The 12,401-nt window shown below is 44.7% G+C and overlaps 1 protein-coding gene across 2 annotated transcripts in view; it reads left to right on the top strand.

Annotated features, from left to right (window-relative positions):
* scube1 (signal peptide, CUB domain, EGF-like 1) overlaps positions 1 to 12,401 on the top strand; it is a 145,597-nt gene that overhangs the window by 63,350 nt on the left and 69,846 nt on the right. For both annotated transcript variants that reach the window (XM_088646101.1, XM_088646102.1), the window contains exons 5-6: positions 5,354 to 5,479; positions 6,854 to 6,970. In XM_088646101.1, the coding sequence (XP_088502227.1) occupies positions 5,354 to 5,479; positions 6,854 to 6,970 (243 nt within the window). The remainder of the gene's footprint in view (positions 1 to 5,353; positions 5,480 to 6,853; positions 6,971 to 12,401) is intronic.

Genomic DNA, 12,401 nt, shown 5'->3' with positions numbered 1-12,401 from the left:
GAATGGGTGGAGAAAAGGCCTTTGTTACTAATAGGCCTCTTGGTTCCTCTCAGAGCAGCCTTCCATGGTCCTTTTCTATATTATTTTCTATTAATGAGGTGAGAAAAGGCCTTTGCTCTGCTGTTAATACAGAAAAGATAATTGTTCTGTTCATACATTCACTAAAAAGCTCCTTGTGTTCCTAAAGTGTTTAAGAGACAAGGATGCAGAAAATGATGTTATTGATGGTGTTACCGTGGTGACAGCCCCTTTAGAAGAATGCATTCTGCTGTATTGTTGTGCCTCAGGAGAGAGCACAGACTGGGCCCTTTTGAGGTGTACCCAAGGGCTCCTGTCTTTTTGTTTTCCTTTCTTTGATGGCTGGGGTGATTTAGAAACTGCTGCTTTTGGGCGAAGTGGGCTTCACGTGAATAGCACACCACCATTTCTGATGGCTACAGGCTGAAAGTGGTCTATCGCTGGAGCCGCGTAGATCTGTGCATTAACCCATCGGGTTCAGAAATTAAATCCACCCTTGGTGCCGATTTAGCTAGTTTTTTTTTTCATTTTAATGTCTGATGTTTAGTTACTCCCACGGCGCCTTGTGTGAAGAAGTGTCTCCAGATCTCGGTTTTAAAGGCTCTGCCCTTTAGTTTGCGCTGAGAGAACGAAGTGTCGTCTGAGGGCACGGGAGACGTCAGCACACAAGTTCAGACGGACCTTAGGCAGCAATACAATGTTTTCCTGCCCTGAGCAGCACCTGACAGATAACCGACAGGAGATGCTCTACGCACTGTTGTTTTCGAAAAGGTGTTTTAAGTTTCGTACTCTGCAGCATAACAAGCAATACGCAAGTTTTGTTACTCCCTGTTCAAATGAATCACTGCTGTAATGCTGAATCATCCAGTGAAATGAGGAATGTGTGCCGGTTCTGTAGAGGAATCCCAGACAGAGAGGGCTGGCTTAATAATAATAATAATAATAATAATTTTGAAATTCAGTTTTCACTAGTTGATCGCAGGTCAGCTTTGGTCGTTAATAGTATCATTTCATCCAGACATTCCAGTTCATTGCAAGCACATGAGGAATGGCAAATTACCCCTGTCTTCCTATAGGAACATGGTGAAAATCTTTACCTGTCATTTTCTGTTGGAAAAAAAGTAGAGCAATGACTTCATTTGTGTTTGCTTCCTAAAACAGTTAGTTTGACAAGTCTGCTCGTTATTAGAATTTGATCCGACATTCATTTCTGCCTGCCATCATGGCCAGAAGCCGTCTCGGCTGGGGATCTTCACCACAGAGGCGAGAAGCGAGCGTGGCGCAGCCTGGGCCGTGTGCTCAAGGTGGGCTTGTTTGGAGTGGCAGCGAGCGGGCCTCAGCGGTCTTCTCCAGGCGTGTGCAGAAGCCCGGAGCCGCAGCTGCTCTGGCAGCACCGTCGGTGCGGAGCTGCACTCCGAGCAGGCGGAGCTCGGATCATCAAGGGGAGCTGCGGCAGGACAGCGCAACATCTGTACGCAGACGGAGATTTATAAAGCACGAAGGCTCACTTAAATAAGTCTTTCTCACCAACAGATTGTCAAAGTGATACGTTTAACAGGCACACCAAGACCAGTCTGGGCCTGCCTTGTCTATTGGACTGACCATTCTTCATGCCCTTTGACAGATGGTTGAAAATTCCAGGCGATGTCTTGAGGCAACTTGTGAAATCAATCCTGTGACATGTCAAGCTGTCATGTACCTTTCTGAATGTTAATATACTTGATGGGCATTAAAAACTACCTTACAGCCTTCACTGACCAGGAATAACATTTTAAGGTTCGTTTAACTTTCCAGCTTCTGAGAGCCTGGTGATATGCTTGGCTCCAGTGTGTGTCCCGCACAGCTGGGAAAGGACTATTTGCATGATTGAATTTCACCCCCTTGAATCTGGTCTTTTTCCCCCATTTTTGTCTTAATATAAATACTGAAATGCTAATGCATGTCTCCAGCATTGCCAATCCCTAGACTCAAACCCATGTGAAGAGGAACAGCTTCATGAAAAGAATGAATCAATACAAGTTAAAAACGTACATCTAGTGCTGGTGGACTGGAGCATGTGACAGAGCAATACTAAAGATTAACACTTAAGTTAACTGAGGTTGACAGGGACTGTACATACTGACTGCATTAGTGTTCGTAAATGCGTTTTTTAAGTTGCTCTGACCTCTGCTGAACCCTAGTAAAATGTCATATTGCATGACATAGCTTTGCACAATTAAGAAAGCAAAACATGGACTGAGGAACTCCGTAGTGGTTTATTTATTGAAGGGCACTGGCTTAGTTATAATGACGGATTAGGATAGAGTTGTAAACAGTCTTTATTCCGTGCTGGAGCTGACCCTCGACCCCCTGACGTGTGTCTGCTTCCTGACATGTGCTTACTCGACAGTGGGTCCTGCGGCGAGGTGAGCTTGTCATTCATTCTGCTGGTCAGGTGAGTGGTAGTGCACTCTCAGCTGGAACACTGGCTGAAGTGCTGCTGAGGGGAGCACTTGTCAGCTTGATCGGTAAACTTGTGTTCGTCACACACTGCCAGCAAGCAAGAAAGACGGCAGTGCAGAGAGGGGTCATGGGAAGACGGTGGTCGAAGAAACTCGGCTGGGCTTGACGTCACTGTAACCCGAGCTGTAAATGAGCAGAACCAAAAGGCACTCGTCATTCACCCCCTGCTGGTAGCCTGTAGACTGATGAAGGACCCTTGTACAAATACTGTGGCTCTAGGTATGCTGACACCAGTTTATATAGTTTGAGCTTTGGCAAACTGGTGCAGGTAAGGGTGCAGAGAGCGAGAAAGATTGAATATGTCACGAACAGTTCTTTCCAGGCCCTATGCAGACGACACGATCCGGATTTGTGAGGAAACACTCGGGAAAAAGTCATGCAGGAGAGGGTATGGAGACAGGGGGCGTGTCCAAGGAGTGCAGGTGTCCAGGGGAAGTGAGTCCGGGGCAAACAATCCATATAGAAAATCCAAACAGGTAATTAAGAATAGAGGCAAAAGTCCATGGCCAGGTGATCCATCCGGGGGGATAAGGAACAGGAACCGGGTCGGGACCGGCGGAGGGAATCAGGAACAGAGGGTTAAAATCATAACGGAGCCAGACGCAGCAGGACCCCGAGCTCTCACGAAGTGGAATTCAATGAGGAACCAGGAGTGAGGTCTGCGTCTGGCTTTTAAGGTGGAACTAAAGAGGGGCTGGAATAAGGGACAGGTGTGGGGAATGAGCTAGAACAAGGAAGGGCTGGAGCGCCCTTAAGAGGAGGATTAGCGATCGTGACAGAATATCTGTTAACTGCAGTACAACTTGGCAGAAACCTTTCAGATCAGCACAACTGAAGTGGAAAACCTGGTGGAAGAGACATGGATTCGAAGGAGAAACGAGGTGGGAATGCGGAGGCAGTGGGAGTAAACTGACATACAGTAACACTATTGCTCTGCCTTCTTTGTTGGTGATGTTTGCTTGTCTTTGTTATATTGTTGTACCCGGACTGGACTGTGGAACAGATTTTCCCCCAGTGGATGATATAGCTTGAATTGGTTAGATTTGAATTGAATTGTAAAGGCACTTGCTCTGAGCACAGATGGCCCCTGTTGTGCTGACATGACCGTGACCAGTCCTGCCACTAGCCGACTGTGACTGGGGTTGTCCAGCGGGCTCAGTCTCACAGGGGCTGGGTTTTGATTTTGGCCACGGCTCCCACAACACAGCAAGCGCTCAGACTCCCCAACACCGGCGCTCGCCTTGAGGTCAGTGAGGGACACAACTGGGCGTCCTGCACGTCACTGCAGCGCTGCGTCAAAGTGCTGAAGGCTTGGGAAGGGTGGGCGGGTCAGAGGACATTAACTAACACATTCATTTATATTAGTATGGCCCAACACACCAGGTTTACAAGAATGCAACAGGGCAAACAGAATCTGAAAAAGAATCTGAAAGGTTATTCCTTTTAAAAATATATTTTTTCCTGATTATATTTTAAATTGCTCTATAATCGATACAGTGCTCTTACGCTGATCCCTGTTATTGCTGAATGAGAGCTGAATTCGACTCCGGTCTTTGGTCTGTTCTGCATTACCTGCTGGTCCTGATCAGTAGAGATGTCCTGGCTGCTGTCTTGTGATGATGAAGTTCAGCTCTGATGGTCTGACAAAGAAGGACTTTACTGTTCCTCCTTCCCACAGAGGTCATAGTTCCCGCTCCAGAGAGGCCTGTTGCACTCGGGCATGTGGTGTCTCCTCAGATGATGTCATTGTTCATTGAGAATTGCCCTTGATGTTCATTTCTTCTGTGCTGTGAATGAGAGAGGCTGGGCTCAGGGTGCTCAGTAGTTTTGAAAATTCTACAACAAACATTACTGAGCCTCCTCCCCTTACTTTGTGTTTGCCTGTTGGAAGGTTCTGAATAAATGCTCTACCTGATGCTGTAATTGTACAGCAGTTCTCACTACACAGAAGGCACCGTGAGTGATGTGACGATGAAAGCGCTGTGCAACGTGAACCCCCCAATGAATGTGGTATAGATCCTTTTCTGTAGAACGTGAGTCACTATGAGTTGCACATAGATCCCAGTCCAGTTTAACATGCAAACCTGGCTATCCCAATTTTCTGATTCTCCACTCAGAATGCAGTCCTGCCAGGCCCTGTAATGCTTACTCATGCAAAGACTGAACGCTAGATCTTTTATTATTTTAACAGATATTGACTCCTGTAACACAAGAAGACAAGTGTTGAAAAGTTTATGACACTTAGTTTCTTTTAGCATTGTACGGATACTATGCTTGAGTGAAGATATGTGCAATACACCCAGAAGCTTCAATAATCTTGTTAAATTACTGAAAAAATGATCACAGTGGCTATAGAATCCTTCTTTTTTTTTGCTTTTTTTAATGCCTCCTTGTGTTTTTGCATCAAAATGACATCGAGAAAAAGCTTGAAGAATTGAGACCATCTGTGCTGTATGCTGGCTATTTTAGTGGCTGAATTTTACACATAGTTGGAGCAAATTTCTTTGTCTTCTGTGAGCCAACCCAAACTTCGATGTCTTGTCCCTTGTGCAAGGGAACTGCAAGAGGAATGTTAAACTAATTTACGTGGTCATAAAAATCCCACATTACTCCATGAGGACATGACTGAAGTGTATTTATAATGGGACCCAGTGCCTGCTTTTATGCTGTAAATTATGATGTTTTAAAACCTCAGCCTTAATCCCAAAATGTGCTCTCTGCCTGGACTCCCTCCAGTTCACGTTGTGCCAACAATGGCACGATTGTGTTTGTGTCCAGTTCGCAACTGGGGTTTTGTTTTCACACTCTGCTTTCCCCCTTTGTCGCTCTGCAGACGGGATGAACTGTATGAACAAAGACCACGGCTGCGCCCACATCTGCAGGGAGACGCCCAAGGGAGGAGTGGCCTGTGAATGCCGCCCTGGCTTCGAGCTTGCCAAGAATCAGAGGGACTGCACACGTACGTAGCCCTGCAACCACCCCGGGCGCAATGTACAGTAGCAAGCGCCCTGTCCTCCTCCGTGCGCTCGCCAGGGGGTAATTCTGCTCTGCTGTTGCCATCAGAATTTCCGTAGCACCGTATTTATAACTGTCCAGGTCAAAGTCAACTGAAATCTCTCATTTCCTAATCGCACCCCCTGTTTACACTGGGATGGGAGGTCATTCCGTCCGAGAAGCATGGGAGAGCCAGCCTGACTTCTCTTTGAGAAAGTGAAAACGTCCATGCGGAAGAAGCTCTGGCCGCGAGTCACTCTCCGATCAAGCTGGAAGGGACAGAATACGAGCCTTTCTGCCAGATTTGCACCAAGGTTTCTCCAGAATTACACATTCTAGGGATGTTGTCCTTATTTATTGATCTCCTCATTCACATAAACCTAGTGAAGTATTTTTCTAAAATGAAAAACGTTAACTCCATGCTGATGTCTAGTCGTGTTGGCAATGGGCAGCACTGGTCTGTGCTGCAGTTCAACAGACCAATAGGAGGATACTTCTTCAGTGAGCGCAGTAAACTTTATTTTGCTATGCAATGTCAGACAGAGCAATAAACGTGCTTTGTTTCCCAGGCAAGCTGTAAATAACATCCCATTACATATTAATGATCCATTTCTATTCACCTCTGGCAACAAACACTTTCATAATGTCATGCTGAAGTGCTTACGTCCGGCAATGCTGAAGTAGTTTACCAATATTTTGTATTTCGGTTAGTAGTATCTGACTGAGCTTTTAACGCATATGCATAATTAATAGTCTTGTTACCACTTGTGATTTTTTATGCTATTTGCCAGGTTAGAAATGTGTGTCTCAAGACAGACTACCTTTCTGATGAAACCAGTGGCGTGTGGTGATTGCCACCTATCAGTAAGAGTGGGCAGAGGTGTCTGTTTGCTTTCAGGATTGTGTGTCTAGAAAGCACTTCAGCCTGTCTGGTCATCTTGTAAAGCCAATAATATAATTGGGAAAATGATGTGGCTTAACAACAGTAATTATAGATTTTTTAGGCACACAGAAAAACTAAATATGAAGAAGCCCTAATTGCGAGAGAGACCGGAGAGGATTCTTGTACACATTGGTGAGAGGTTGTGGCAGAAAGCTTGAGGCATGTCAGAGGTCTTGAGATGTCATCCTTCTCTTGTTAGACACCAGCCACAGGCAGATGGATGATCCCTGAGTCAGCTTGCCTGCAGCAGTTGACTTACAGATAAAACGAGTTATGGTTGTGGTCTCTCTCTTTTTATACGGTATGACTAACATGCTGTGGATTTGGTTTAACAAATGTGCAACAGCTATAACGGTATTTACTTTCCTTATGTGTCCGATGTTTGTTTAAAACTAGTAACCTGTAACTATGGGAACGGGGGCTGCCAGCACACCTGCGATGACACGGACAGTGGGCCTGTGTGTGGGTGCCATCAGAAGTACGCCTTGCACTCCGACAGCAAAACCTGCATCGGTAAGTCCCCACATTTCCTGCCTGCCCCTCTCTCTTTAACGTGTCCGCGCCCAGTGCCAGCAGACATAACAGCCCAGACATACCAGCGCTGTTTCTTCAGTTATAACCAGTATTTGTTAGGCTAGCTAATTACTTCAGGAGACAAATTAGCTTGAAGAAATAGAAAATGCAGACTTTCGGGTTTTGTAATTAACGAGGGCCGCAGCTGACGTTTGTTTCTAGATTCGGGAGGTGCTTTCTAGCTCATAAAAGTAACTAAATAAAACAATGACAGAAGAGAACAGGAGGACGTGTGAATGGCTTTCTGCTCCACAGCATCTCGACAAGCAGCTGGCTCCCCTGCCCGGGCCTCCTGTTATTTAAACAGTTGCAATGAAACAAGTATTGCAACAAACCTCTTTAATTCCCAAGTGACCTTAAAGATATACTGCGCCGAATCTGCCTGTTTTCCAGAAACTATGCTTTTTTTTAAATAAAAAAAAATACTAAACAATGAAATTGCCTTACCATAACGCAATTGCTACAGCGCAATTAGGAAGAAGTTAAGCTCCTCCCTTCTCACAACACAGTCCCGACTGGAGCTCTTCCTTCTCGAACGTGTGAAAGAAAAGGCTCGGTGGCCAACAGGCTCAAGAGGTCAGCGAGGGGCTCTTGTGATCTGCAGTGTGTCCAAATCAACGCCACTGAGAGTCCTGACACTCAGCCTTCCAGCTCGCTTGCAGAGTGAAAGGGACGCCCGAACGAGCGCCATTAAAGGGACACCACCCCCAGCCCATCTTTCCTCAACACACAGATCGCCTGGGCTGTCACTGGGTTCTGTTCACCAAGGGAGCGTTGTGTAGCATTAGGAAGAAGGCTCCAGATCTGTCTGTCCACTGGGCAAACGTTTGCCTTTTTGAGGAAGCAGCGATCTGCCAATGCAGATGGCTAGAAATCAGCGGACAGTGCCGCCTATCCACGTTTCAGCCGAGCCTGTTCCAGCCTGGCATTCTGCTTCCTGTCCGGTGGTGATGTCTGCCATGTGTTTCCCCCACACCCTCATTGGGGTCCACCCCATTCTAGGTCCTTCTTCCCCCAACAGTCCTTTCCTGGACCAGGCATTTAAAACACATTTCAAAGGAGAGGAGACCATACAACAGTAGCTCATTGATCTAAAGTTCCTGGCCAACAGATTCTCGAAAGAAACCAGGGTATCAGCTTCAACCACATGGCTGGGAAGCCTGTTCCAGACCCCCGCAGCCCTTTGTGTAAAGAAGTGCGTCCTGGTCTCTGTTTTAAATGCCCTTCTTCACAGTTTCCATTTGTCCCGCAGTTTGTGTTTCACTGTTTATTCAGAACATGTCTGCTGGTCTGACTCTTCCAATGCCCTTGTGACTTTTGAACAATTGAATCGGATCATTCAATTTTTTAGGCATTGAACTATATTTTACTATGCATTGCGATCAGCTTTATTTGAAAAAGTATTCTAAAAACATAAGGAAAAATAGTTACTCCTTCCTAGCCAGGTTCTGTAAATATCTGAGTGCAAAATGTGAAATTTGTATATTTTACTTAGGAAATGTTTTGAGAGTAATTTACAAAGTATTAACTTATTCAAATGAATACGGTAATGAATAGAAGTACTGTGTTTAGTACTTCTATCAGTAAGTTCTCTTTGAAAGAAAACTGACCTTCTGTTTTGTTTGACACATTTTTCACGTACTGGCGTCAGAATAATGAGCAAGGAATCATATGCTTTTCAACAATAATTCCAGCTTCGTTGGAGATAATCCTAAAAAAGCCAGTGGTAAGGAATTAATATGAAATATTGATGCCTAATCTTTAAAAGATAAATAAATCAGGGTTTAATATAAAAACAGTCTCTATACACAGCTTTGTTATGCCGAGACATGTACTTGGGTTGCCGTTCCACACACAAAGCAGATCAGCAGTAAAAACAAGCCCCTGTCTGAGAGAGCAGTTAGCAGCATCACGCAGTGGAATATGACTCCTGTTTGAAATGGGGAAAACTTTGTGTCTGGATGTCAGTATGGCTGTATCCAGAGCAGTAGCTCCAAAACAGCTATGGTTTTGAATTTCAGAAGACAAATTAACAGTTCCAGGTAAGTCATGTTTTTTTTTCTTAATATTGTTTCTATTAGCTCTTACTCCTGGACCGTGTTTGATTTGGATGTGAGAATCTTTCTACTTTGTTTTTCAGCGTACAGAAATAACTCCTGCATGTGCCAAATATGTCAGGGTATCTTTCACGAACGCGTGATGGTGATTTACTGCCTTCTCATTACATTCCAGCACCTGAATGAAGTTTATAACAAGGAAATTGCAAAATCAAGCTGTAATGGTTTGGCAGTTCCTTTGCGATCTTGTTTTGCTTTGTACTTCTAATGTTTGGGTGAACTGCTCCCATTTTACTTGAAGGAAACTGCAGTGGTTATAGAGAGGGTGTTATAATATCTGGCTTCAGAGCCCCAGATCCAGCATGAGGGGTACAGTGCTCTGTATTAATTGGGCTGTGAGCTGAGGAGCAGCGACAGCAGGTAGGAGGAACACAAGGGCTCTGTTGGTTAGATATGGTTCAGTCAGGTAATCAAGGCGCATGGGTAATAACACCGATCGTTTCCCACAACCCAGGCGTTTTCTGAGCTGAAAAAATCTGGGTTTGGTTTACATTGCTGGAACAAAACCAACAGCATCTATTTTCTGAGGATGTTGTCCGAACAAGAGATAGAACTGTACCAAAGTGAAGAAATAAATATGGTTGGAACTCACTTTTCTCTGTTAACAGAGACCATATCTAAATGGTCATTTTTAAAGAACAGTGCATGGCTCTTACGTGGATGGACTCTAAATATTGAGTTCATACTACTGAAAATGGGATTTATGTACTGAAAGTGGAAAAAGTGTTTTTTTTTCTTAGGACATAAATAATTACCATTACAATTTTTAGAATAATCACCATCTCTTTGACTGTGGCAATGCATCTGAAGTAAATGGGAGCTATGTTGCAGGTTGCTTTCTAATTTCCATGACTGATTTTTCTGGTAACTGCCATCAATCACCACTTGTTGCCAGATGTGCTGCATACCCCTGGGAATAATTTGCTTTCCAAAAGGAAATCTCAATTTTTTGGTATTGAGAAGACATGGAGGTGTGCTCATATTAGTATTGCTTTTGTCGGAGAATTGTTTAGTCTGCAGTTTTCTTACCATTATTTTGAAAACACCTGACAAGTCGGTTCAAAATTTCTTGTGAATTATGTTTCTCTTAGTCTGCCCATTGGAAACGATCAGACATTCTGCACATATAAATGATATATTCTGTTACTGGTGACAAGTAAAAGATAGTTCTAGAAAACTTTGGTTTCATATTGAAGGCTGAAGTGTGTTTGTGAAAGTTGATTTAAATTGTTTTCTCCACAAACATGTAGGTGACTGTGTTTAATGTGTTTGATTTCTGTTGACAAAGAAATCTCTGTGCAGTTGCAGTTCCAACACCTTTTCTTGACTTTGCTGTGGTGTAGCTCCGTGCATTGGTAATGCTGAAACGTTTAGCACTAAAAGCATTGCGATGAGTCCTTGTTGGTCATCTTGTCCTGTTCCGGGCTCGATCGAGCCCTGGAGAACAGGGAGAAATGATCCTCTTCCTCCTACAGGTGGATTTCCTGAGTGATGGCCGACGTCACAAAGACGTCCATGGAGGGGAAATTAGAATTCAGCTTGCGGGGAATAACTCTGTGGGAGACGCTTCATGGATTGTTTTAAAATGACTGTTTTTTTGTTATAATGTTTTCTTTTTCAGCTTCAGGGAGCAGCAGACGCCTTCACGGAGGAATAAACAATCCTGAGTTCTTCATCGGACAAGAAGTCCATTCTTTGTTTCTGTGATCGAGTCACATTGACTGCTGTGTCAGTTTCCCCATTCTTCATAGTTCTTTCTTCAGGCTTCCTGTTCCCTTCCTTCTGCTTTCTGGTGATGGTTACTGATTGCCTGTCTTGTCTGAGCATTGACGTGAAAAAAAAACAACAACCTATCGATTCAGAAAAAAAAAAGCAAATGATGAAACAGCCAGAGATAACACCTCAATTGCAGCCTGGTCCAGCCTAGAACTGGTTAAAAATGATCAAACCTATTCCAAGATAAACCGCAATCAAGAAAAAAACCCTGTTATTGTATGACCATGTACTGATGCCACAGAACAAAATTAAACCTGCCCATCCATCCTGTCTCTTGCCACCCTGTCTGCAGAGGTGTGGATTCTGCACATCACTGTACTGGAATGCAGACCTCTGCCATTCCATCAGCCACCCTGCATTCTGTCTAACCCATTGGTGTCATCCTCGTCCGCCTGTCCTTCCTTTTTCGTTTCAATTAATTTGCCTGGTTTCTGCATGTGAGAATTCGTTTTGCATTTTTTTTGTTTGCTATTTGTTTCTGTTTTGAAATTGAAATTAATAAATAATAACCCACCCTGTCCTCCTGTTTAATTTAGTCCACCTTTATTGTTCCTATTATTAATTTACCTTTGAATTCCTACTTCTTATTTGAGTTGACTTATCTGTGCTTGCTGCAACAGGCACCACTGCTCTGTCAGTGTTGACTCGTTTCTCTTCCTGGGCGCTCCTCCCCACCCGCGCACATCTCCAATGGCCCTCATCAATGTCAGAACCCTTTACAGGGTGTTTAACCCAGCCCAAAGGTCCCTTACGGGTCTGGCCAGGCCAGTTCTGGAGAGGCTTGTGTCTCCTCCACTCCAGCGTCCTGGTTCGCATCCCGGACAGGACTTTGCGTAGGAAAGACCTGCCTAGACATAATGCAAACCCTGGAATGGAACGTGCGTGTTTGCAATAGTGGAACGAATACCCAGTGACTGCCCCAAGCTGTGATCTGCTCAGGCTCAGGATCCAAATGATTGGAACAGCTGTCCTGTTGAATGTCACCTTCACGGGCTGTGTCCATCACCATTCCAACACTACCATCCTAACCGTGGCCCCGCTCTGGAACAGTGTTTCAAGCATTGACTGTCGAACCAGTTGTGATGTGTTCCATAGACAAGCAGGCAACCAGCACTGCCCCCAGATGAGCTTTTCCTGTTTGCATGTGGTCTGGATCCTTTTTGCTTTTCTTTTTTTCCCCATTTTCCTTTTTGTTTTTGTTTTCCTCCCCTTTGCGCGTCTCCACGGGAGGTTGTAGTCTGCATCCATCACCGGGTCCTTCAGCTCTTGCATCTGTCTACTCTTGTGCCTGACGTATTTCTTGAGATTTTCGTGCCGGCCGAAGTCGGCCAGCAGCTCATCGTACCTCTGCCTCTCGCTCTTCTCCCTCTAGTCACTTTCTCCAACCCCTCCACCATCCCCCACCTCCTCTGAAGTTTGCCTTTGACGTGTCTATTCATTCTCTGCTGATGTGAGTCATTGTTGAAAACATGCCCTTT

The sequence above is a fragment of the Lepisosteus platostomus genome, chromosome 9, assembly GCF_059453375.1.
Source record: "Lepisosteus platostomus isolate fLepPlt1 chromosome 9, fLepPlt1.hap1, whole genome shotgun sequence".
In the NCBI taxonomy this organism is placed as follows: domain Eukaryota; kingdom Metazoa; phylum Chordata; class Actinopteri; order Semionotiformes; family Lepisosteidae; genus Lepisosteus; species Lepisosteus platostomus.
This window is presented reverse-complemented; position numbering and strand designations above follow the sequence as displayed.